This window comes from Thunnus thynnus, chromosome 4, assembly GCF_963924715.1.
Source record: "Thunnus thynnus chromosome 4, fThuThy2.1, whole genome shotgun sequence".
NCBI lineage: Eukaryota > Metazoa > Chordata > Actinopteri > Scombriformes > Scombridae > Thunnus > Thunnus thynnus.
Genome location: NC_089520.1, coordinates 26,465,694 through 26,486,514, shown reverse-complemented (window position 1 = coordinate 26,486,514; position 20,821 = coordinate 26,465,694). Strand labels below are relative to the sequence as shown.

Sequence of the window (20,821 nt, the reverse complement as noted above, 5' to 3'; positions counted from 1 at the left end):
TTCTAAATTTGACCACTTCATTTCAGAAATGAATAAGATAGTAAGGTTTAGTTGGTCTGTCTACTAGAGTGTCAAGAAGATAAATCCGTTTTAATAGGTAGATCTTTGGTAAAGAATTGGAAAGATTACTCTCGATGTCTCTTAGCCTTTAGTCTCTATTCAGACATTTTGAGGGCCCCAAGACTTGTTCAGACAGTGATTAACTAAATAAAAATATAATACAACCACATTAAATTACAAAGAAATATATAGTTTATTTGCAAAGTTGATTTAAACATTAGTAGCAGGACATTATACACTTATCTGAGAAAAGACAATACTGAAGAGAATTACATTAAAGGGCAGCATAAAAAAATGGTATGAGGCAATTTAACGGTTAATCCAATAAACTCTTTGTTTTTACCATCATCGTCACCACCATCATAGATTTTTTTCTAACAAATACTACAGTAAAGATGACATGCAGTAAAAGTAATAACTGACAGTCAGATAAACTTCCTGTTTTTTTGTTTTTGTTTTCATAGTATAGTATTACATCATTGGCTTCCAGTTTAATTGAATGGTTGGTTTGAGTGTAAAAATAATGCTATTTTTTCCACAATCCTGATGTATACTGACACTCATAAAATAGATGTAACTTGTGTCTTCTTTTTTTTGTTTTGTTGCTGATTCCCACAGCTGGAGGTAGTTTTGTGATGTTCTGACGTCATCTAGGTGAGTGACGTCAGACAGGAACCAGTGGGAAGGAGGCTTGACAAATCAAGATGGCGTCCCACGTTGAAGCAGGAAAGAGACTTCAGTATAAATAAAACTCGTTCGCAGGCTAGTTTAAAATTGGAGTGTCACCTCGACGAGACGTCGTTTTGGATTTTGAGAGAAGAAGACGGAGCAGATACAGGTGAGAGGAGTCTGTGTTTGTGTGTTAGCGCAGGTTAGTTTCAGGGCGGTGGCAGCAGACACATAACGTTACAGTCAGGCCGAAGCTAAGTGTGTTAGCATGTACGGGAGCTTTCTCCCTTAAAAAACATGATGGTGACTGTTAATGAATCCGTTTATTCGACCTTAATACCACACTAATACCAAATCCTTATCTAAACTGTCACTGTGCGTTGGCTGTTAGCGCTGTGAGCGAGGAGTAACGAAATACAGTAATAGCTTAGCTTGTTGCTAATTAACGCCATCAATAACTTAAGTGATTCCAGCTAATGATTATGTCGTGCTTCAGTTCATTTGCTGGCGATATTACGAGTCATACGTGACAGTCGGGGCTTAGCTATTTAAAGTTAACTTGTCTGTAAATGTGACGAAGTACAGTTAATTCAGTTCCTTTCGTTATCGTTTTAAGTTAGAAGCCATGTAGCTTCCGTGAAGCTACTCCTCATTTAGTTTAAATTCCCATCCACACATTTATTAAGACATACAGAAATACTCTACTTTACAATAATGTGTGTCTAATGTCGTTTTTCTACAAAAAAAAGTATAATTACCATGTTGAAATCCATAAAATGGCATCTACTTCTTCTCCCTCATTAAAAATTCCAGTCAGTGAATCTGCAAATGTATTTCATTTCAAATGTGTAACTACTTTACGAAAGATGTCTACTACTTCACTGTTAAGTCAATTTTCAGTGTATGTGCACTGGAGGCTTCAAGTTTACACATCACACTTGTGTAAGTTGAATATTCGACCAGGACTGACTCCAAACTAGTTTGATGTCACCAATCATGCTAGTAGGCCCACCACTTAAAATTGGATTTTCAGTGAACACAGAGAAACTTTCCACTTTCAGCAGATGAATCAGAAAACAACCTTTAAGTGTCAAACTCTGCATATACATCATTCTGTACAGTGAAGCTTTAACAACTGTAAGAACAAGAAAATAAACACATTTTTTGAGTGGAGGAGGACTTTCACTATCTTAACAAGCCTTACTGTGTTGTTGTCACTGATACATTTAATATTAACACAAGATAACTTGATTTTAACTGTACTCTAAGTGTGAGTAAAGTTTGAAAGTTTCAAGTGGCAACTTAAGGTGAATGGGTGTTACACAACGTTACTAATAAGCTACTAATTATAGGTCAACTACCAAATTCCTATCAGTTAACGCTTAATAAGCGTCAAAGACATCGTCATGAGATAGCTCCTGATCATGTGTTGCCCCGCCTCCCAGTTCATACATGATGAGCCAGAGAGCTGACTGATGATTAATCTTCAATGGATGTGTCCAGTTTTCATGTGAGTGTATTTTAAGTAGCACGCCAGTAGGTTGCAATTTTTAAAAAATGTTTTAAATATATATTTAATAATTTTCAAAACACACACACAAAACCTACACCAACAAAGAAAGAAAAACAAAACCTCCAAACAAAACGAAAAAGAATCATGACAACACCTAAATCAAGAATCAAAGCCATGTAACAACAGACATTACAAGACTTGTGTAACACAAAAAGAGATCTACTGCATTCCAGTATTAGGCCGCTAGTTTTCAGAGAAAGAGGATAGGAAAGAAGAGACATCTGTAAAATGTCAATTCACTATAATTTCATGAGATGGGATTCACTCTGAAGGTTAATCCACCTCTCTGTAGTAAGTCTGAAATTTAATATGCTAAATGAACTAAAACTGGTTGCCAGATATGTGTCATTCCCCTTTTAAAGTAGTAGAGAAGCTTTCCATAGGTAAAACCTTGTGTAATTCTCTGTACTACTGTGTTACTGTTGGGGGCTTGTCTTCAATCCACTGGAACAAAACACATCATCTTGCTAGCAACAATAGTTTGGTTACGAGAGTATACTGTGAGGGGATCAAAACCTTCTGCCGAGAATCCCAACAAAGTCAATTTAATTTCCATATGCAAGATTGTGCAAAGCTAGAACTGTGCGATCACAGGGAATTGCCATATTAAGTGAAAATAAGTCCCCACCACCTTCTTATATTTTTTTGCACATGGGAGATATGTTTGGGCTAGTTGTTGAGAAACTGAGGAGGCTGTGACCTATGAAGTATTTTGGTTGCATTTTTACACAGATGTGTTTAAAAGTGTAGATTTCCTCATGTGTGCTGCTGGTCATTTCTACCCTGTTCAGACTGACACACACAGGAGTCACTGTCTGAAGGGAGTATTTGAGAGCCTGGGGCTTTTTATGACCGGTACTGGAAATGTTTAGCAGATTGCAATGTATTACTGACTCGTTTATTGCTAATCATTTTATATTCTCAACAGAAGGCATTAAATGAAACAATATTACTAGTAGGGATAGACTGATAACATTATTTTTATGTCCAAGCTTTTAGAACCTTTCGTGCTAGAGAATAACTTCAAGTGGACTATAATAAATCACATAGCCATATTTTAGCCACACAGTATTGATCTCTCTTTGGTGAAACCTTTCCTAATACAATGATGAGGGTTAAACTGTTAATCTGTAAGTGAATCTATGACTATAGTCATGTTTCACTCAATTATATCAGCATTAAAGCTGCATTAAGCATTTTTTGACAGCTGGGGGACATAAACACTTCAAACTGAGCATTATAGTATTGGATTATCAGCTGTTTATGGTTATTGTGTAAGTAACCTGTTAACCACCTACATGTCCAACAGACACAGAGCAACCCAGCTGCAGTCATGTGAGTCCAAGACCAATATCCACTTTCCTTTTTAGTGCTAGTTTGATCCCACAAATTCATGAGAAACGTTTTTGTCTTTCTTTGGCTTGCTAGATGTTCAAATGTCTTCCCCAGTCATTCATTTTCATTTTTGATGCTGAGAGAGAGCTGTATTGTAGGGTGTTGATTTTCAGTGGGGTAGTCAGTACTAGCAACCTGATCATGAGCCATTTGATTTAAGTACTTTTTCTAACAAATCAGCCCCTTTCAGTTGTATAAGTGGATCAAATTTATCACTTTTTCTGCTGAACATTGGTCTACACCAGCACACAGATCAAAGGTCTGTGTTCAGCAGATGGGAGAACAGTGGCTTCTCTATGTTGATAATGTCAGGCATTGTTGCACGGCATGACCAAATAACGGATTATGTGACTTAAGATTCAAAGCAGCGGAATGTGCAAAGCCAATGGAATAGTGAAGAATTATAATTTGAATAGAAGGGACTATTTGCGCTGCCATGTGAGAAAGTGTCTTTGCTTTCATGCTTCGATTTAAACTGTTGTGTAGGACCAAATTCTAGGCTCAGTGAAAGACAAACTATAAATATTAGAAACTACCATGACAAACACGCAGGACTGAGAAGCAGGACTGGAAAAATTTACCTTTGGCTGTTTTCATACTGTTTAATCATGGTGTGTTTTTACACATTGACATATGACTTATAATCATCAACTTTCTTCGTCATTTTAAAAAAAACATGGCACTCCTGCTGTTCACTAAGTGATGTACTAATGTCTTTTTTCAGAGTCTCTAAATGGCTGCGAGGAAGTCTGGATCAGATACATACAACAATGGTGAGGGGCTATTTTTAACACTATTTTCCTGTTTTACTGTTTGGCCATACTGAGGTGTGAGTAGTAGGTTCATGGTCTGCTGGTGTCTGTGGTTCCAGTGTCTGCTCTACTAGCATATGCTCACTTTTTATTTTAATTCAGGACCCATCAGCTACCTTGATGACGTTCCCTTCAAGATCAATGAAAAGTTCCGCTGCCCAGCCAAAGTGGGACTGCCTGTTGGCTTCTGTCTGCCAGACTGTGGCTCTTTGTTGGTGGACACACAGGTAAGTGACATACAGAGAGAGAGTTGTGTTGTGTTAAGCTGGAGTTGTAATATCATGTGGCTCTTATATTCATAATTCTGTTTTTTCTCTCTTACTCTATTTCCTTACTTTGCCCATCATCCCCATTCTTCCTTTCAGTATGACTTCTCTCTGGAGAAGCGTAGTGTGCGCTGGGGGTTTGAACTGGCTGAGGCCAGAGCAGCAGAGGCCAGAGCAGAAGAGGCAGCAGCCAAGCAGGAAGCAGAGAACAGGGAATGTTTGGCTAAGGCTCAGGACATTGATGGTGGTGGAGGGAAGAAACCCCTGTCTGCTGCAGACGACCAGGACCCTCCACCACCGGCGTTGAACCCCGTCCTGGCGGGACTGAGACATAACGCTATCCTCACTCCACTGCCGGCACCAAGCCTTGGCCCCAGGAAAACCCAACCTAGCACTCCTCAGCCACACAGCCTCAACCTAGCTGACTTTGAGCGGGAGGAGGACCCCTTTGACAAGCTGGAGCTCAAAACTTTGGACGATAAGGAGGAGCTCAGGAACATTCTCCAGAGCCAGCCCCAACCCCAACCTCCTCCTTCTGTATCCCCACCAGAGGTCTCCCAGCCAGGGTCAGCGTCACGTGGAAACAGCCCGTCTCCTCCCAGCACCAACACCAGCCTATCATCCAAACCTGGCTTCACCCACAAACCCAACGGGTTGGTTTCCTTGCTGGACATGGACAGAGTTGGGCATCCTGGGAGAGCAGGGTTTGACACAGATGATCGACCCTGTAACATCCGCTCTCTTAGTTTTCCCAAGCTTTCTGACTCTGACCCAGTGAGGTACAAACCACTCTCTGCACCCATCCCTGCCGCACGACAGAACCTACCCAATGGAAGTCCGCCAACTGTACCCAAGACGCAAGTCATTGTTGCTCCTAAGCCACCCAGCAACACCAAGAGCAGTGCACCAAAACCAGTAAGTATGAGAGTACATTTTGCATACCCTACTAACAGAATGCATAGTTTATGAAGGATATAGTTATACAGATAAACTGGAGAATGTAAATAAGGAATCTCTGAACCTCATTGACATTCACTGATGTTTCTACACTAGGTCAACCCGGGGACAGGATCTGCTGGTCTGCCGTGTGGCGGTGCCCTGCTCAGCATGACCCCTAGTGAGCGGCAGTGTGTGGAAACCCTTGTGGGCATGGGTTATTCTTATGAGGGCGTCCTACGGGCCATGCAGAGACAAGGGCAGAACGTGGAGCAGGTGCGACTCCCTCTCACCCCAATGCGCAGAAATTTGGATTCCTAGTATATTCTCTGTGACTTGGTTAACATTTTCATTGTGTTTTTGTTCTTGTGTTATTGTGTTCATTGAAACATCAATGTGGTACATGTGTAAATATAGCCTTAACTTAAAATAAAGGTGTTGCATTCACATCGTACAGTCTGTTGTTGTCGTGAAAGTCGTGTGGGATAAAATAACAACACAACATAATGGGTCATGTGGACTCAGATATATGCCAGATATCATTTGTAGCTGCTGGTTTTAAATGATGAACTAGCATTGGGCATATAACTTCTATAGATGTCGGGCACATACAGCAGAAAGAGGGCAATAAACGAACCCTATAGATTGTTATTAGGTAATTCCTATCCACAATCTAACCTCCTTTATTTTCTCAAAATAAAACTAGCCACATCCCATTGGCCTTTTATTTGTCATTTGTGTAACTGAATGTAATTTAAGCTTCAGTAACAATGTGATCAAAGCAGAGACATAATAAACATGCTTATTGTTTGTCTAAGGTACTGGATTATCTGTTTGTCCATGGACGTCTGTGTGAGCGGGGCTTTGATGCAAGTGCAGTGGAGGAATGTTTAGAGATGTACCAATGCTCAGAGGAAAAGGTTTGTACTTTTGGCCAGTAGGTAACAGAACATCTCAAGAAAAACAAAAGTTTACACATTGTGTTTTTAAGTTAATATGTCGAATCACTGGAAAGCTAGAGAACATTTTCTTTGAAATAAGAAAGACCACCTGTTCTTTCAGTAACTGAGCCAGAATGTATAGGTTATGTAATATTACATATTAACATTTTTCTCGTCCTCACCAGGCCTTGCAGTTCCTTCAGCTAATGTCGAGATTTGGCGAGATGGGATTTGAGCGGGATGCTATCAAAGAGGTGTTGCTGGTCCACAACAATGACCAGGACAAGGCTCTGGAGGACCTGATGGCTCGTGCTGCAGCAAGCTGAGCCAAGCTAACCAGTCAACCAAAGCCCAGCCAAGGGCTTGCCTCCCGCTACCACCCAACACAGCCCCTTTCCTTCTGCCTACCCTATCACACCATGCCCTGCCCTTGCCTCGGCTGTGGAAGGGACAGCTGGGAGACACTTATATTTCTCTCTGTGCTAAAACGTATTGTGTCTCAGCACTTCTTAAAGACTATGTGCCTAGAGTGGAGGGGTCAAAGTGTAACAATACTTCATGGTGGTGTTTTTTTTCCCTAATAAATCCTGGGGTTAGATTCCAGGATTTGGTTCTGCTGGGGTATTCAAAAATGTGAGGAATGACTGAGCTGGGAAAGAAGAGCTGGAAGAATTGGGCAGCGGCGCTTTTGATACCATTTTGATTTGCTTCCACTTGGAAGTGCTTATCTCACTGCGGGCCAAGCTGCAGGACCGAATGGAGAGGAGCTGGTGATGTGTGTGTGCATCACAGAAAAACAAGTTTGAACTCCTGAAACTCCTTAACAACTAAGCTGCCATCTTCCACTGCTCAATGCAGACCTAGTACATGGTGGAGGGGACAGGGGCCTTGAAACATCAGCAAACATCAGAAGTATAAAAAGAGAGGAAAAAACAAACAAAGGCACTGTCACCAGACAGAGAACTGACCCTCAAGAAGTGCCCTCTTTGTGCTGGTGCCCTGCACCTGGTTCTGTGCTGTTTAATGCTTTCATTCATTCATTCATTCATTCATTCATTCAGTCATTCATTCATTCATTCATTCATTCATTCATTCATTCATGTCTTTTTCTGTTCATTTGGGCACTTTTTCATGTCAGTGTAAAGATTTCCATCTCTTTGCTTTCTGTTTTAGAAATTGCATAATAGCTCCTTTGTCATTATAACTCAGAACATAAGAGATACTACTGCCCCAGTACGCTCTTCAACCTGCACTGGAATCACCTGCTAAAGAAGGGGGGAGAGATGGGGGAAGTCCCCCTGTAGGAAATATATAAGAAATATCCTATACCCCGCTGACACAGACGTGTCACATACTGCACAGGCGTGCACACACACGTTTCTTAATTATCAACTTATTTAAAATAGTACACTGACACTTTCATTTAAAAAATGTAGAGTTTGATATGATAATGTAAGATATGTTAACTTACAAAAGTGACACTTTTAACTGTCATGGACTTCTGTTTGCAGACTGGAAAAGGGTGAGTGGTTAAAAAAAAAAAAAGTAAGTGTATGGTTGTCTTTTTCAGCCACATCACAGTGCAATAGAGACATTTCATATTGTGTGACTGTTGACTGGCACTTTGAGCCACAGTAATTGTTGGGAGATAAGGAATGGTCCTCAAGCCTTGCTGGAAATTTGGATGGAAAGGTTTGATTTCAGTGATTTCTATCATTCGTTCTGTCATTGGACTTCATGCCACAAAATCTAATCAAACATGACTTTAGGTTGTTGACTTGTCTGTATGTATTTTTTTTCTCTCACATGGAATAAGAAGTGAGTGTTCATCTTTATTTTGAGGTTTGTTGGCATCTCTGCTGTCTTAAATGAAAAGTAAAAAAAAAAAAGGTTTAGTCTCCACATGTTAAAAGCATTTTCCAGTTGGGTGATTTGCTATTTGTTTAAAAGATGACCAAGATCCTTTTATTTTTATAGTATGTGTTGCTGGGTCTCTTGAGTTAAATGCTATGTATGTTTACGAAGCATGTCTGCTCAGTTGCACCAAAGGGCAAATATGGCAGAAACTTCCATAATCTTGACCTCTGTAGAATTGATGGGGATCGTAAGATGCATGGTAACAGATAAAGGGCTTAAAGTTAGCGAAATTTGAGAACTTGTTACTTTCCTTGTGCAGATCTAATACTTAATCCACTGTTCCACAAATACAAAGAGAACATTTCTAATCACCAGTCTATTTTAGTTTGACAAATGTTTTCATAGTGCATTTTGTTGCCAAAGCAGATCATATTTTACTTGTTTGATAGAAAATATTAGTCTGCAGAATATTAAATCTGCAGAATATACAGTATCAACTGGACAGTTCAAATTGGTGGCTTTCTCCTTTTCTTTGTGGTTAGAGAGCATCCCCAATACACATCCTAGTGTTTCCTCAAGTGACACACATTATAAATCTGTCCTTCAGTCCAATTTTAGCAGTTCTGTTGTGCTATTAGTACAGTTTGCTTGCACATTCGCTGTAGGCATTTAAAATATGAGCAAGGTGAGATGTTTGACCTAGTATCCACACTTCAGCCAATATTTTAAGTCTGATATGTGGTTCACATTATGATAGACAAATGTGTTTTGCTCTAGTTCTGTTTTTTAATTGCCTTTCTTCTTGATTTACTGTGATAAAAAGAGGTAAAAAGTACTCTTACCTTACAGACACATAAGTGGTATTATTGTCTCCATACATAACTTGTGCATGGGTTCCTTTATCATGCATAAAGCAAGCTGATGTCCACTTACCGCTCCTCCAACAGCCACACAAATTGGCATGAATGCAGTATAGGTGGTTCTGGACCTTCTCCATCAATTCCTCCTCCCATTTCTGTGATGATCTAGTTGTGTGGGGATTAAATGCAACTAGCTTATTTGGGGGATCAAGTTTAAGGGTTTGTACATCAGAGCCTCTTCTAAGTCATCACATAATGGAACACAGGGCTCTAATGAATCTAATCTTAATAGTATATTAAACGGTGGGTGAGCTGAGTGTTCTTTCCCAGGCTCTTGAAATGTGATTTGCAAAATGTCCAATTTCCCCTTGAATGATTTGGAAGTTCCACATGATTAAATGTCTACATCTTTTCAGTGGTGAGACTGTTGATTGTTGCTTTTTGAGCTTAATTTTATAATGGTCATTTTCTCAAGTATGATCACAACAGATTAAATGTGTTGACATAAAGCTGGTGAGGAAGCTCAACTCTCCTGCTCCTCCTTTTCTGTCTTCCACAGCAAATACACTGCATTTTTATTCTGTTTGTTCAGTTGACAAGATGGCAACAATACAAATGGATGATTGTCCATCCAGGTATTGTCAGTGGCAACTGGAAACGTCCAACTGCCAGCAGCCTAGTCAGCAGAAAAAAAGACTAATATGCAAGAAAATAGAGGCCATATATGTCCTGCCTGATCCCACCAGAGTAAATACACTGAGAAGATTTTATTGTTGACTGTTTCAAATTAAGATCCTACTGGAGGTAGTGCCCAAAATAATAAAACATATGATTGCTTTCCTATAACCTAAAAAAATCAAGGTGGCTACTAGGAAGTCCTTAATGCTGGTATTTAAGAAATACTCAAAATAAAAATTGTAGCCATGCCAGGGTACAGTATGTGACCTACATAATAGACACAAAACACATCCCAATAAAATAATTAATTAATAATTATATTTGTGACTCAGACAATCATATATTAAAACACTTTGAAGGGAGCACATACGTTTTTATATTTTTCTGGTTCTGTGGGGGATAATGTAAGTACATATATTTCCTAAAAATCAATTTAAAAAAATAAATGTTGATTGAATTCACATTCATACATAACAAACGTGCATATATGTGAACAGAATAAGATGTGAAGTCAGAAACAGGTCTGTTTTACCATTAATTTTGCAAAATCATAATATGTTCTCAAAACAGAGAAATCTAAATCATCTGATATGGTCTGACGCAGTTGACGTGAACGAGCACGCAATGACGCTCGAGTTCACGTACGACCTTGTTTTTGTTGATGTTTAATTTGAGTGCGGCTGCGCGCTGCTCAATGCTTTCGCCGTTGCTGACGCGACTCGCTAGGAAAAAAGAGTGTGTGAACCCTCTGGTTTTAGCTAGCGACTCTGTCAAACCTAATAGGTTGTACGGCCTGAGTGTAGTATTGTTTTTGGAGGCTAGGAGGCAAGCTAACGATAGTAATTCGGCAATAATCTTAGCCTGCGACCAACCGACCTCTCCCGTATGTGATCGCCCTTCCTCGTCGTCGGACGCTGCCAGCTAGGGCCAAGGAACAAAATAGCATATCGCCATTATATGATCCAGTGTCCAGCGTCAGTTTTACCCTCCATGTGGGTGAGGGAACTGTGTGTGTCAGACTATGGCGAGAAAAACAGTTAGCAGGAAAAGGAAGGCAGGAGAGCCCAAGGACCAACAACAGGTAGGCGGAAACCCGGTGCTAACCAGTCAGTTATGTTAGCATGCTAACTAGCACGGGGCTAACTTAGCCTGGTTTAGCTGAATTAAGCGATGTCAGAGGGATAATATTGATGACATTTTAACACATTAACAACTACATTATATCGCCAAGCAATCACAATTTTTGCCTTGTTTAAATAATAATACAATGTGTTCGCATTAAAAAGTCAGTACCTGCTAATGTTAGCATGACGTTAGCCAACGGCAGTCCGTTATCAATACGACAGCTAACGTTAGCCAAAGGTCTAGCAAACCTAATCTTATTAGGGCTATTATTTAATTGTAATTAAAATTTAGTATCTTTGCCTTCAGTACTTAACACTGACAGTCAGTTGTTCGGTTGGGGTAATCACTTGTCACCCACAGTCACCATGCAGAGTAGTGTTAATCTTTCTTTTCTGTTTTCCTTAAAGTAAACATTTATTAGGCATAGCTGTAGCTAACGTCAACGTCAGCTAAAACGTTAATATCAGTTAGCTCTAGTTAACTTACATTCAGACTAACCGTAGATCGGCTGGCCCAAAACAATGAAATTAACCTTTGATGAATTGACAGACAAATTATATTCCTCATCAGCACGAATATCTTTGCCTATCCAGTCGGTCCTTAACATCACGACTGAACCCAGTTGTGACACCATAAAATATGCTTTGACATACTGGTGGCAGATCTTTGTTTTAAAAATTATTGTAAGATCTGCTTTTACTGCATTGTATGTCAACTGTGTCAAGGCATGTCTCGGGCCTGAGGGGCCACCATTATTCACAGGTAAAACTGAACCACATCCATATTAACTAATTCAGTCTATTAATCACTCACACCAGACAAAAACCATCTAAGACTACTTGAAAAAAAAAAAAATCAAAAAACAGCCAGCAGCACTGATTCCTTTAAGACCCTGAGCATATAAATACTATATGTGTGTTTATGTCAATATGTTACACCACATATAATGGGTATGACTAATTTTGCCAGGTTAAAAATCAACAGTAATGTTTCAAATTTTTCTGTGATCTAAATTCAGATGCCTCTGCCAGTGTCTGTGTGAGTAATTAAGTGTTACAACAAAATATACACTTAAAGTGATAGTTTTCAATGTTTTATTTAAATTACTAGATAAATCACACAACTACGTTTAGCCACTTGTGTATACTTCTGTTGGTAGGGAATACTGTTGCTCTTCATGGATCCCTGAAAGTTTCCTGTGTGCTCAGCATTGTTTTAGCAGCTTTTAAATTAATGAAAAGTCACCCATCTGATGATGTCTTTTGATTATAAGACTAGCTTTTCTGGCAGTGACCTCTTTCATTTGTAAAGAGTCCCATAAAAAATATCTTGGCATTTTCACAGATTGCAGTTCTTTTACAATAATAGTGAATTAGTTTTTATTGTGCACTGAAATGTCAAAACAAACTAAATCAAAATAATTAACCAACAGCATAAACTGAAATGTTATTTTTAAAACTGGTGCTGTGAACTGAGGTTGTCCATTTTGAGTTGTGAATAGGAGAACTTATTTAATTTAACTGTACAGACCAAATTTTATTTTATTTGCCCATAGAAGTCTCAACAAACCACTCACTGCTGCAAAGATTAAATGTATTGACTGACAAAGAATGCGCCTGGTGTGTGTGATGTGACTCATCCTTGTGTGTTTGTGTGTGTGAAAGAGATTTTTATTGTGTTCATGACAAGTGATAATGCAGTCAGTACCTAGAGAGGTTTTATGAGGTATAATGACTAACAATAGGTGTAGACTTCACCTCCATTGTAGACAGCCAATAATACTGGCCTACCTGAGCAAGATGTATCAAATTCAGAGTGTGATTTTGCTGTAGTACTCCTATGAGCCACTATTGCTCTTAAATCTGTGCCAATGAGGGAGTGGTATCAAAAAAGGGATTAAGAAAGCTGAAAAAGATGTGACACAAATAGATCTTATTTATCATTCATTAACATCATTGCAGGCTTCCCCACATTTGTATGTAAAACATAATTATTGATTATCTATAAATCCTTTTTTCTCTTTCCTCAGCTGGGCTGGTGTCAGGCACCACACAAGCGGAGCCGTGTTTCATGTTCATCACGTCATGCCCAGCAGTGGTGGTGCAGTCGGCGCTCAGTGGTATGTGCCCTTCGGGGGCGGGAGTTCAGACCTCAACAGCAGCATGAGTTGCGGCTCCAGCGGAGCCTGCGGGGCTTTGCTGCCGGCAGGCTCCCTGGCATCCTCAAGGAGAGGGAGTTCTCTCTGGGGCGACTTAACAAGGTGTTCGCTTCACAATGGCTCAACCACCGGCAGGTGGTATGCGGGACCAAGTGCAACACGGTAAGATGTTATTTTGCTACTAACCTGCATTTATTGCTTAAGCATTCCTATATATTCCAAGGCCAAGACTTGGTGTTAATCAGAGAGTACTATCACTTAATCAGTAAGTGATTGATAATAAACAAAGAAAAGCAATTCTTAGATTATGACAGCTGTCATATAAACACCATAACCAGATTGCAGATAACAGAGCTGAATTAGCTGTCAGACTTTCTTGTTTAGATTCAGTGAAACAAAACGTAAAACAAAAGTCAGCAGGGTTTACCCAAGGAAATTTGTTAGAGGAGGTGATATATTCTCAGGTTAAGAAGACTAATAATATATTTCATTATATATAATAACTAGCTTTCAGTACATTTGAATAAAACCAAGTTGAAGTTGTCAAGAACTATCAGGTTGAAAATCTTTTGCAACAGAAAGAAGGAAATTGTGTCTCAGACATGGGTCTCATTTACGAGTAAAATGCTTGACCAGTCACTCTACTGTGAATATGTTGTTTCTATAATATTATCTAAGAGTGCAAGCAAACTAACATTCTTATTTCATAACAAGGCTTTTTGACTTTTATGTTAAGGAACTTGCGGTGTTATCATTGATACAGGGGCATATTGATTATGCCTGTTCTGCTTGGTATGATGGTTTAAATACTAAATTTGGGAACAAACTGCAGGTGATGTAAAATAATATTATTCTGCATTTATTAAGTGTTCCCTCAAACTCATGTTTGGCAATGATTTCAGAAGGTAGGACTGCTGCCAGTTACAGCTGAGCTCAGGGAAGAACAACAGAAGCTGCATCATATGTACAATATTACTTCTTTCACACAACCAGCTGTTAAAGAGGAGTGAGTCTTACAGGAGTTAAGCAAAGACTTAGGGTTACAGATTAATGAAGAGATTTTCAATGACATTTATACTGCAGCCATCAAATTGTCCCTGTTGTACATAGGTGTTTTCATGTGGGCGGTTTTAAAAATGTATTTTTGAAATTTTATTATTCATTTATTCTGATTTTGGATTTCAGGATTTTATCGTTTAGTGGTGTGTCTTGTGTTTGTCTTTTACATTTTGGGACCATGTTTCAAATAAATGTTTTCATTTTAACATGGTATCCCTCTTGATTTCTATATCTGTGATCCATAAATAAATAATATCATATCATATATTCTGACCTCAGTGGAGGCTCACTTTATTTCAGGCAAGATGGTCCAATTCCACCATAAAACAATGCTCTACAAAAATGTAGAGCATTGTGTTTGGGGAAAAAAGGCTGAGATCATGACAGAATTTCTAGGTGCTGATAAGAGGTGAACTCAGGATGGCTGAGGCTCAACAATTCCAAATCTGAGGCCATGTTACTCCATTTTGGTCCAAAATAGGTGGTTTGCCCAAACCGAGTTGAGCACGAGTTACTGCCTCAAGTGAAGTTTAGTGTGTTCACATCTTGTTCATAAGCCGAGCATGGTTGTACCTTCAAGACAGTGGCAATCATCATTTATTGGGACAAAAAAGTAAATAAAAAAATCCACCATCCAATAGGTGTCCACAGTTTTTCATATGCACAGCTGCTTTGGTTTATTGTTTTGATAAGAAGTGCAAACTAATATGAATTATGCACTAGCATTTCCAGGAAAGTGCCATGTTAAACTTTCTATCATGCGTTGACTCAGTAACTAATTTTAACATGATTTTGTTTCGTAGATCTGCCCTGATATTTCAATCAGATCACTGGACACACAACAACATTTATGTGTTTAGTTCTGGCTCAGGACTTTTCTTTGTTTTAACGCCCAAACATGTTGGGATAACCAGATGTCTTTTCTTCCTTTATCTGCAGCTTTTTGTAGCCGATGTCCTGACTGGGCAGATAACGCGTATTCCCATGCTGAAGGACAGGGAGTGTCGTGGTGGAGGCTCTGGGGGGCAGGGTGCGGTGGTGGCAGGGCGGCATTACCACCCCACAGCAGGCTCTCGTTCCCGGCTGGACCAGCAGGGCTGTGGGATCCACGCCATTGAGCTCAACCCCTCCAGAACACTGCTAGCCACCGGAGGAGACAACCCCAACAGCCTGGCCATCTACCAGCTGCCCACATTGGACCCTGTTTGTGTTGGAGATGTAAGTGGTTTGCATCTGTTTGAGTTTAGACATCCAGTAATGTGAACCACTCTTGGTCCACCATAACTTGTGTTGATGTAATCCTTTCAAACTATGTTGAACTGTCCGTTTTATTTGTAAAATCAGCTCCTGTATTGTTTCCCCTTGCTGTGGGTTCTTTCAACTCTGATTGGAGCAGCAAATACAGTAACTATACATGTTCTCTAGTGTGGCAGCTGCTCTCCACCTCCTTCTTACCGCCGCTATCTTGTTAACATTGAAGAGGAGCTAAACCATGTAATTTTGGTGATTATTTGTCAGGGACCATGTACAAAAAACATAAATCTCACATAAGGAGAAGAAATGTATTGTACCAGATTTAGCTGGTAGCTAATTTCCATCTGAAATAAAATTCTGTATTTCCATGATATGAAATTGTTAGTATTGCCCAGCCACTGTGTATCATTGGCTTTGCAGCTTGTCGAGCTGAAGCACTTTAGGTTGTATGAGACTTACTTTGCTTTTACATTATAGTGATTTGTTTTTTAGGATGGCCACAATGACTGGATCTTCTCCATAGCGTGGATCAGTGACAATATGGCAGTTTCAGGTGAGTTGTTTGTATCAGCTAAGGTGTATGAATGAACACTGCTGTTCGAAACTGTGAGGCAGAACACATTTTTAATGCAATTAGAGATAAATAACTAATCTAGATATGTCTTATTTATATTTCTAGGGTCTAGAGATGGCTCCATGGGCCTGTGGGAGGTGACAGAGGACGTGATGAGCCAGGCAGAGCGGAGTCAGAGTGAGCAGGTAGTACCCTCCTACGCCCACATCTCCCACCGTGCCCTCAAGGACATCCCCAAGGAGTACACCAACCCATACAACTGCAAAGTCCGTGCTCTGGCCTTCAACAACAACCATAAGGTAAAGTTCACCTTGACGCAACTGTTGAGAAATCATTTGACTGTGTTGTTCTTACAGATCTAAATTTACTGTTAGGATATAAGAGAGAGATAATTTGTCTAATTGCTTATTTATAACGACTGAAATATTTATGAGGGTTAAATATTAGTCAATGAGTAATCTGTGAGGATAAGGAGATCACTTCTCTGAATGGAGAAATTGACTACGATTAACAATAACTTTGTCAGTGAGAGTGTTTGATTCTAAAAACATAAAATGTACATTGTGGAAGCTTTTTTTTCTTCTTCTTCTTGCGAAAAGGTGATATGCAGTGTCTGCTGTCTCTTTATACATCTGCTTCCACACACCTCAGCATCTGTTATGTTCCCTTTTTCTTTTTTTTTTCAGGAGCTGGGTGCTGTGTCCTTGGATGGCTATTTCCACCTCTGGAAAGCTGAGCACAACTTGTGCAAGGTAAATAATACTATATCACAAATCAGTAGTAACTTTTAAATACTAGTTCAGTGTAATATGTCCTTTAATTATCTACTGTACTAAGCTAAAACTTGATACTCTCAATCGTTCAAACATCAGGATTGTACTTGATATAATTTATTCAGTGTTAAAGCTAAAATCCTTACTTGGTTCTCATTTAATACACTGTGTTGCTTCCCTCCAGCTGCTGTCCACCAAGCTGCCTCACTGCAAAGAGAATGTGTGTCTGGCATATGGACAGGACTGGTCAGTGTACGCTGTTGGTTCTCAGGCCCACGTCTCTTTTCTGGATCCACGGCAGCCTACACACAGCATAAAGTCTGTCAATTCCAGAGAGAGAGGAAGCGGTGAGTGATCCGTAAACTTCTTCTGTAAAAGAAGCTAATAGCAGAAGGCAACTGACCTTCCTAAACTACCACTACATAAACCGTGTGTCTCAACCTGTAGGATGCCATCTTGTATTCTTAAATATATGTTCCTAAACGAGCAAGCGTCCATCAACCTGTGGTTTCTGGTTTAGAAATGACCATACAGTATATAGGGATGATATCGTAGGCCATCCTCACTGATGCTGTCAGTCGATGTCACTCAGTGCATTCAGCAGCATGGCCTTTGATAGGGTAGTCCAACTCCTGGCCTCCCCCGTCACCACATCTCGTACCATACTTTGTTTATATTCCGGTATCAGGAAGATGGCTGGCACAGAACATCATGCATCAGTGCTGTGTCGGCAGCTATCTATAGTGTTACGGTGCTTTCAGACAGCAAGCAGCTGCTGACTGGCAACATCACTGTTTCTTGTTTTGAACTGCTGGCAGCGAGGCGCTACGGCTCCCAGCTACTGCCGATCCTACCGGCCTGTACATCACAGACTGCCGCTGTCCACCTAGTAAAATCTCATCACACAGCTAAATGGACCGGTGTTTATGCTTAAAAAAGAGGAAATGCTTAGCAACATATAGATAGTTTATTGTGCCAGACCGGATAATCAGAATTTGAAGCTGATGCTGCTCCAATACTGTTTCTTTGTTCTCTCTGTTTCTTCATTGATCTGTCTGCTCTCTGCTGTTGAAGAGGTGGTTAATTCAGGAAACTCAAGTTGGAAACCTCACTAGTTTCTGTGGTTGCCTTGTCTAAGTTAAGCACAAACAAGCGGGGGGAAGGTTGATGTTTACCTCTTGTTTACTCTGCTCTTAATATTAACAAAATGCATGTCTGTCTGTGCAGGGATCCGTTCAGTGAGTTTCTATGAGCACATTGTGACAGTGGGTACTGGCCAAGGTTCCCTCCTCTTCTACGACATCCGGGCCCAGAGATTCTTGGAGAACCCTTTGAATCCAGCTGGGGGTTACCGGAAGTGCCCAGGAGATGGCATCCTCAAGCTCACTACAGGGAAAGGCTGGCTGGTACATAATCTTTTTGTTTATTTGTATACATTAAACTTCTCTTTTATTGAAAGATAAGGTGCTAAACTGAAACGTACGTGATACAAATGTAATATTGTAGTTATATATTACTTGCATAGTTATGTCTCCCTCCTTCTTTTCTCCTTCTCTTCCTGATCTTCAACTCTCTGTGTTGCCTTTTAGAATCATGATGAGACGTGGAGGAGTTACTTCTCAGACATTCATTCCTTCCCCAACGCGGTGTACACCCACTGCTATGACGACTCCGGCACCAAGCTGTTCGTAGCAGGTGGACCTCTCTGTTCTGGCCTGCACGGCAACTACGCAGGACTGTGGAGCTAGCCTCTTCGTCCCCCTCCATCGCTCTGTCACTACATCCTCGTCCAGATTTTTATTTAACCAGTCCCTCCATCCCTCTCCCTCTTCAAGTCCATTGACATCACAGTCTTTGGTGTCTCTCTGTTTTGCATTTTGCTCACACGTGGACTCAGGAGCATGATCTTGCCCTCACCGTATCACAGCTTTGAATATTGTCGTTGTGTTTCTGTGTCCACATTACACTATCCATTCTCCTCCAGTTATTCCTTTGCTCCTTCCACCTAAGCTACACGAAGCGAAGTCTGCCACTGAGGAACTCAGAACAGTTTATAAAGTTATACAGGCGCTCATTTTAAACAATGACATACCACTCGCAGGGATTAGGCTATGGTCTTTTGCTGGCTTGTTTTTGTATGTAAGGATAGTGTTTCCGCTGCTTCCTCTGTGATAAATGACGGTGTCTTTGTGAAATGCTTGTGGAATTTTCTCCCAAAAGTTCCTTTTCATTCTCTCACTGAAATGGACGGCAATAAAATAAATAATAAAAAAAAAAGAGAGGGAGAGAGGAAGAAGGACTGAAGAGACAATTAATTTTGAAGGACTGAACCGGAGTGGAGTTTGACATTTGATAGAGAATATTTACTGGTTGGAACAGCCCGTCCTGTCCCACAACAATCACAAAGAACTTCTTTCTTCTCCCGTCAGAAGTAAAACGAAGAAGACAGCCTGCCCAATCGAAACAGGACTTTGTGTTCATATTGAGATGATGTAAAGGAGAAACATTAAGATTGCTAAATGCAGTGTTGTTGTTCTGCTATTAATCCCAACAAATGCGTATTTTATTTTTTTGACACTGTGTGATTTGACAGGCATACCCCCTGCTGATATTCTAATTTGCTTTATGTGTATTTATTTTCCCCTTTCTCTGTCACCCTTTTTCAAATGGTCAGGGGTGTTAATATCTGTTTTTTTTTTTTTTTTGAAGGATGTATTGTCTTTGTCCTTTGTTTATGTTCTCGTTCTCTTTGACCAGAATGCTTTCAGCAGATTTGTGTTCAAATCCTGATCTGTAAGTGTTGTGGTGTTACTAGAGAATTTACCCCAAGATTTTGAGTTTTGGTAGCAAGTTCTCAAATATGATGATTCATAGATTAACTGGGTTCAATCATCCCTGTGATTCTGGGACTCTTCCACAGGGACTGAGGAGAAGATCTGTGGTAGCTCACTTTGATCTTGCCAACCATCCACCAAGAAGGATGCAAGGAGAACTAACGAAATTTTTTGGACTCTACCCTGAAGTTAGATGCTGCAGGCACATACACTTGTTGTCACAGTTGTAGAACTTTCTTTTTTTCCTCTTTTTGTATCAAGGAGTGAGTGATTCTGCTCTTTTCCTTGTTTGGTAGAGGCAGGGTAGGCTTGAGTTACGTTTTTGTTTTGGTTTTTTTTGCCTCTCTGAAGTCTTTCTGTGAAAGACTGCCATAGGCGATCATAGTTTTCCTTTTCTACATGGAACTTTTCTCCAGTTTTCATGATAATGACAGATTGAAAAGAGAAACCCCAATTACGACCACGAATTGATCAAATAACCAACACTTTTAAAGTGTATTTTATATATAAATGTGTATATGTATGTGTAAAATACATAGGGACAATTGCATACATTTTTATGTATATGTCTGAGGAAGTGTGTGGATTGATGTGTCTACTTGGTGATGCCCTGTTTTTTTATACACGCCTCATGAATGTTTTTACAAATGACTGAATCTGAGGATATTGTAAGATATAAACATCTGAAAAAAAACAAGCTATTAAATCTATAAAAAGAGTAAATAATAAAAATTAAACGTATATTGATGTAATGTTTCCCCTTTTTCATGCTCATTGATCATTCAACTTCTGTAAAGTATTGTATTAAAACGGGTCACTGCTTATTTAGATGTTGCCATTAGTGATATCAAACCATATGGTGTCACTGGTAGATCAGTCTGCACTATTGATAATAAAGAAATCATGCACTAATGTACATCTACATAAAGCACAATATGGAACAAACAATATATAAACTGGTGAATTTAACGTACAGTTGTAAAGGATGCGTGTTTGA

General features: G+C 39.8%; 2 protein-coding genes across 3 annotated transcripts; both read left to right on the top strand.

Annotated features, from left to right (window-relative positions):
• Window positions 1-722: 722 nt before the first annotated feature.
• On the top strand, window positions 723-9,784 carry ubap1 (ubiquitin associated protein 1). Of its 2 annotated transcripts, XM_067587959.1 has the most exons (8): window positions 723-898; window positions 3,612-3,637; window positions 4,422-4,470; window positions 4,612-4,736; window positions 4,875-5,690; window positions 5,829-5,987; window positions 6,530-6,631; window positions 6,838-9,784. In XM_067587959.1, the coding sequence occupies exons 3-8, from the start codon at window positions 4,431-4,433 to the stop codon at window positions 6,976-6,978; spliced, it is 1,383 nt and encodes a 460-aa protein (XP_067444060.1). In that variant the 5' UTR covers window positions 723-898; window positions 3,612-3,637; window positions 4,422-4,430; the 3' UTR covers window positions 6,979-9,784. The 2 variants fall into 2 exon arrangements, with proteins under 2 accessions (XP_067444060.1, XP_067444058.1); XM_067587957.1 differs by lacking the exon at window positions 3,612-3,637.
• Window positions 9,785-10,705: 921 nt separating this feature from the next.
• dcaf12 (DDB1 and CUL4 associated factor 12) lies at window positions 10,706-20,567 on the top strand. Its single transcript, XM_067587950.1, has 9 exons — window positions 10,706-11,128; window positions 13,202-13,492; window positions 15,329-15,607; window positions 16,136-16,196; window positions 16,323-16,516; window positions 16,904-16,969; window positions 17,175-17,337; window positions 18,218-18,396; window positions 18,580-20,567. Exons 1-9 carry the CDS (start codon window positions 11,069-11,071, stop codon window positions 18,736-18,738), a joined length of 1,452 nt encoding a protein of 483 aa, XP_067444051.1. The 5' UTR covers window positions 10,706-11,068; the 3' UTR covers window positions 18,739-20,567.
• Window positions 20,568-20,821: the final 254 nt, after the last annotated feature.